The 5,302-nt window shown below is 47.1% G+C and overlaps 1 protein-coding gene across 3 annotated transcripts; it reads left to right on the top strand.

The window, feature by feature from the left end:
• Positions 1-273: 273 nt before the first annotated feature.
• On the top strand, positions 274-4,888 carry APOA5 (apolipoprotein A5). 3 transcript variants are annotated; one of them, XM_027857513.1, is made up of 4 exons: positions 274-386; positions 1,057-1,113; positions 2,295-2,406; positions 3,158-4,888. In XM_027857513.1, exons 2-4 carry the CDS (start codon positions 1,065-1,067, stop codon positions 4,119-4,121), a joined length of 1,125 nt encoding a protein of 374 aa, XP_027713314.1. In that variant the 5' UTR covers positions 274-386; positions 1,057-1,064; the 3' UTR covers positions 4,122-4,888. The 3 variants fall into 3 exon arrangements, with proteins under 3 accessions (XP_027713314.1, XP_027713313.1, XP_027713311.1); XM_027857512.1 differs by lacking the exon at positions 274-386 and adding an exon at positions 508-542; XM_027857510.1 differs by lacking the exon at positions 274-386 and adding an exon at positions 527-591.
• The last annotated feature ends 414 nt before the right edge of the window (positions 4,889-5,302 follow it).

Below are 5,302 nucleotides of genomic sequence, written 5' to 3'. Positions count from 1 at the left end.
TCATTTCATAAAGGAGAAAGGAGGACTATATATTCTTGGCCTTCCTTGCCATGTTTACTGGGGTTTGGGAGTAGCATGGGGATAATTTGTCACTTGTTTGTTCTATGGACACATTGACTTAGTCTGTTGAGTAAGACTAGGGCCTGGGTACAGCATGTATGCTGAGTAGGATGTTATTAGGGCAGGTTAAAGGTCCTAGGATTTAGAAAAACTAGGTAGGGAGTCCTTGCCCTGAGTGGAAAGTTCCATGATGTGTCTTTTCCCTAGGACAGACACCCCAGAGAGAATAAGGGTTGGTGCCAAGTAACCTCAGAGAAGCCAGGGCTATGGAAATGGGCTACAGAACAAGCATCAGTTCATCTCTGGGCACCTTGCATGGGTGGCAGGTGAGTGCTGGACAGTAGTTGAGGTCATTCTTCTTTAGACCTCCACGTGGTGTTTGCTTGAAGTAGCTGTTGCCAAAGGTACAGGTCAGTGGGATATAAAGCTGAATGCTTGCTCCTCATGCCCAGAACTGGTATTCTGGGCAGGTGAGAGGAAAGGTTGGTGTTCCAGCATCTTAGGGGAGAATGATCAAGGCAGATGGTTATGGTAAAGAAATGGGGGCAAGAACCAGGAAATTGGGCCCCAAGTACTTTCTTCCCTTTCCTCATGCCTCAGCTTCTCCATCTGTGAAATGGGAGGCTGGGTGAGAGGATAGATGAGTAAATGGCACAAGTAGAGGCCCAGCTTTTCATCTAGACCTATTTCTTTTCTTGGTGCTCCTGCCTATGGTAGGACATTTTACAAAGTTAATCTTTTTTGTGTTGGTAAGACATAGGGACATGTTCATCTCTGGGAAAAAACCCTCTTCCTTTCCATCATCTGTCCATGATGTTCTCCTCCCAGGAATTAAGAGGAAACTCCATGTCCTGTGCTCCTGGAAAGGGTTACAAGGAGCTCTGTGGAAAAGCTTTAGGGCTAGGTGATCTTGAAGGTCCCTTTCTGCTTGGGAATTCAATGATTCTTAGTTCCCTCTCCCACTTTCTGACTCCATTTACTTTTCCTCCTTCTCAGGGTGGATCATGGCAGTGATAACAACAGTCTTGGCCTTGGTTCTGGCCCTCCTCTCAGGTGGGTGCTACTTTCTCTGATGACAATGATGGGGTGAAGTACATTTGGGGTACTAGGCTCAAGTGCCTCCTTTCCTCCTCTGCTCCCTGCCCCCCAGCTGCTAGGGCACCCCCTCTCCAAATTACCTTGTATTAACTTTGTATATATATTCTGTATATTCTCGTGTGTCTGTCCTATTAGAATGTAAGTTCCTTGAGAGCAAGGACTCTTTCACTTCTTTCTTTTTATCCTCTAGGTTTAGCATAGTGCCTCATCCATAGGGAGTCTTAATAAATGCTTATTGGGTGGTTGATACACAAGGTTGCAAGCTCCTTGAGGACAGGGACCATCTTTTGCCTCTTTTTGTATCCCCGGCACTTAGCACAGTGCCTGACGTGAAGCAGGGGTCTAATAAATGTTGATTGATTGATTGATTATGTATGACTAGTTCTATACCCAAGGGTCCTGGAGTCTAGGCTGAGGGGCAAGATCTAAAAACTCAAAATCAGAGCTTCAGTTTGGAGCTTCCACGGATCCCAATTCAGCTAACTATCCAGCTTGGTTTAATCCCTGGTAGTTTGGATTTAGGCTTTGTTAATGTAATGAACCTCTCCCTGTGCTTTGTAATAATCCTCACTGTTGTGTGCCTCACACAAGTTGTGTGTGTGTGTGTGTGTGTGTTTTATTTCCCCTACTAGACTATATGCTCCTTGAGGGTGGGGGCCGTGTTTTTGAATCTCTAGCTCCTGAACATGGTAGACACCTGAACTGAATTAAATTGAATCAAGTCATTCAATATGTAGCTGTTTGGATACAAGAAGAGAGCTCAAGTGAGAGTTTTTGACTCCTAGGCCTAGACTCCAGGAACAGTTCCACACTGGTGGAAGATCAGGAGATCTAGTTTCAGATCCTGACTCTGCCACTTATTAGCTCTATGACCTTGGGCATATCACTTCCCCTCATCTAAATCTCAGTTTCCTTCTCTGTAAAATGAGAGGGGTGGACTAGCCCTCTAAGTTCCTTTCCAGCATAAAATTTTATGATTTTATGAATGTGGCTTCTTTCTCTTCTTTCTCTTCCTGCCCCAGAAACTCTCTCCTTCCTAGGACTTCAAGGGAGGGTAGACCTCTATGGATGATGTTAAGGAATCCCTGCTGTGTCCCCTCTTCCCCCACCCATCCTCAATTCTAATTTCTCCACAGTGTCAACAACAGCTAAGGAGTACAAAGGCTTCTGGGAATACTTCAGCCAGAGTGGCCAGGAGAAGGGCCGGATAGAACAGATGGAGCAGCAGAAGCTCAGCAAAGAGTTCCTGTGAGTGACCAGGACTAGGAGCTCCAAGAAGTTAGGGTCAGATGGCGGAGGAGGGGGAGGAGGAAAGGGAGCCCTTGGTAGCCACATTGACGATCCTCCAATGGTATAACTGATTGTTGTTTCCCATCTTGCCTACCTCTCCACTGATGGTTGATTCTCAGTCCATTGTATTCTCCACTCTTGAGCCAGCTCCTTAGGTCAAAGTAAATCTCCTGCACTCCCCAAACCCAGGCCTGGTGAATGACCTAGTTTTCTGTCATCCCTCTTGTACCACTCTACCGAAGTGCCTAGACTTGAATCAATCACATTACGGGTGGTAAAGACTCAGTTCTCTGGGGCTGAAATCTTATTAAGCCCTGACCACACAATTTTCCCTTCCCCACTACACCCAGTGCCATAATGTTGACCCCCATGGTTCAAGGAGTTGAACAACCAGTCTCTCTGTACCAGATCATCAGCAACTATGACAGTTGAGAAGGAGAGAAAAAGGACAAGCTCAGAGGGTTGTGGCATGTGTTTATATGTATCCATGTCTATATGTGCTCTCCAAAAAACATCAGGCTGGGGAGTCTGATGAGGGTCAGATGGATTCTGTAGCCACCTTCCTTTTCTGCTCAATATCATGGTCTCCTTGGGGGGATAGATGAACTCAATCCTAGGTGGTGGAGGTCAGGTATATGTATATATATACATATATATGTTTGGGAAGCCCAGAAAACTAGCAGTACATGTTTGCATCTCTCCTCCCCAGGAACCTGAAAGCCAACATTGAACAAGACCACAGTAAGGTGGACACTTTCTTGGAGAAGCTAGAGCCCTTGGCTGGATGGGCAAAACCTTCTTTGCCTTTTCTGGACTCGAGAGACCTGCAGCACCAACTACACAAGGAGCTGGAGGAGGTGAGGACCAGGCTGGCCCCTTACACCCAGGAGGTCCATCAGCGTGTGGGCTGGAATCTGGAAGGGTTAAGGAGGCAGCTCCAACCCTATACAGTGGAACTGATGGAGCGACTGACCCTAGGGGTTCAGGAGCTGCAGGAGCAGCTGAAAATGTTTGGGGAGGACACCAAGAACCAATTGCTAGGGGGTATGAATGAGGCCCGGGATCTGCTTCAGGAATTTCAGGACCAAGTGGCTCTTCACACAGGGAGGGTAAAAGCACTGTTCCACCCCTACGCTGAGAGGCTGGTGACAGGAATTGGGCAGCATGTTCAGGAGCTGCATCGCAATGTGGCCCCACATGCTGCCACTAGCCCAGCTCGCCTCAGTGGCTACATCCAGGCTCTGTCAAAAAAGCTGACCCTTAAAGCCCAGGCTCTGCACACTCGCATCCAGGACAATTTGGACCAGCTACGGGATGGGCTCACTGCCTATGCTGGGGCCAGGGAGGATAAGAATGTGGGAGGGGTAGGGCAAGATTCCCCACTGTCCTCCGAGGAGCTGACCAAGGAGGTACAGCAGCGGCTGGAGGCCTTTCGTCTTGATACCTTCCGGGAGATTGCTGATTTCACTAAAGTCATTGACCATGAAACAGAGGAGCTGCAACAGCAGCTGGCTCCGCCTCCCCCTGCCCGCAACACCTTCTATCCAGAGCTGCTTGGGGGTAATGGGGACAGGAAGGTCATGGGAGAGCTAAGATCCCGCCTTGATGCTCTTTGGGAAGACATTCATTATAATCTCCAAGATCAGGGACATGGCCTGTCTGGGACTCCCTGAAGAACTTCCCTAGGCCCCAGGACCTTTTGCCCCATCTCTTCCTCTAGGGCATCCTCAAACCCAAGTCTCCGGCATCCATTCAGGTCTCAACAATCCCTTTGTTGGGACTCTAAGCAAGACACAGGCATATCCCAATGTCTGAGGCTATGGCCTCAGACTAGAAAGTTGCCCTCACCTGTTGGATCAGCATCCTTTCAGCTGGTTCTCTTGTCCAGATGTATTTCAATTGCCAGGTTTGGCAAACCCATGTTTTCCATCTCCCCACTTATGAATCAGGAGCGATGTCTTTCTTAGCTAAGGGAGCAGAGTTAGCAAGCCTGCTTGCTAAGCCTCAGGTCGATGGGTGTTGCTTAAGTGGGATCATCTTGGATCAGGGTGCTTGCCTCTAGCCAGCTTCTAGCTACTGTTGGTCCACAGGGCTGACTTGATGCCTTTAATGAAAGTTGATGCTGTATGGGGAATTGAAGGGAGAAGAGAATGGTGTATGCGTGTACGCGTGTGTATGTGTATGTGTATGTAGATGTATGTACGTATGTATATGAGCCCTGTTGGGTTTGAAGCTGATCAGCAAGGACCTTGCTCTTGTACGTAAAAGGACCCGGGATATTTCAAAGACATCTGAAGCTGGACTTCTGTCACTGAGCCCCTGCTAGGCTGCCTGGGACTAGTTAACTTGTTGGGTTACAGACCATACACCCATCTCATGATGTATACTTATTTTTTCATGTTGTGAGTTTTGTTAATATATGAATGCACTGAGATCATGACTGTCTCTCCTCTTCTCTCCTCATCCCCTCTTACTCCTAGGATCGTAAATTTATTTATTTCTAACACTTATTTTTAAAAATTTTCCCCAGATACATGTAAAAACAATTTATAACATTCATTTCTAAAATTTCGAGGTCCAAATTCTCTCCCTTCCTCTCTTCCCCCCGTCCCCGTCATTGAGAAGGCAAGCAGTTCGATAGAGATTATACATGTGTTGTCATGCAAAATATATCCAGAATAGTATGATTCTCAATTTAGTGTAGAAAAGATATTAGAGATAACCTAGCGCAATTCCGTCATTCTACAGATAAGGCAACTGAGGCCTAGAGAATTGTGACTAGCTTTGGCAATGGCCAGCTCATAAGTGGTAAAGCAGGGATTCTGAGCCCAAATCTGGTGTTCTTCCCATAGTA

This window comes from Vombatus ursinus, unplaced genomic scaffold, assembly GCF_900497805.2.
Source record: "Vombatus ursinus unplaced genomic scaffold, bare-nosed wombat genome assembly UNPS02012156.1, whole genome shotgun sequence".
Taxonomy (NCBI): domain Eukaryota; kingdom Metazoa; phylum Chordata; class Mammalia; order Diprotodontia; family Vombatidae; genus Vombatus; species Vombatus ursinus.
Note: the sequence above shows the minus strand (reverse complement) of the source record. Positions and strands in the feature narration are given on the sequence as shown.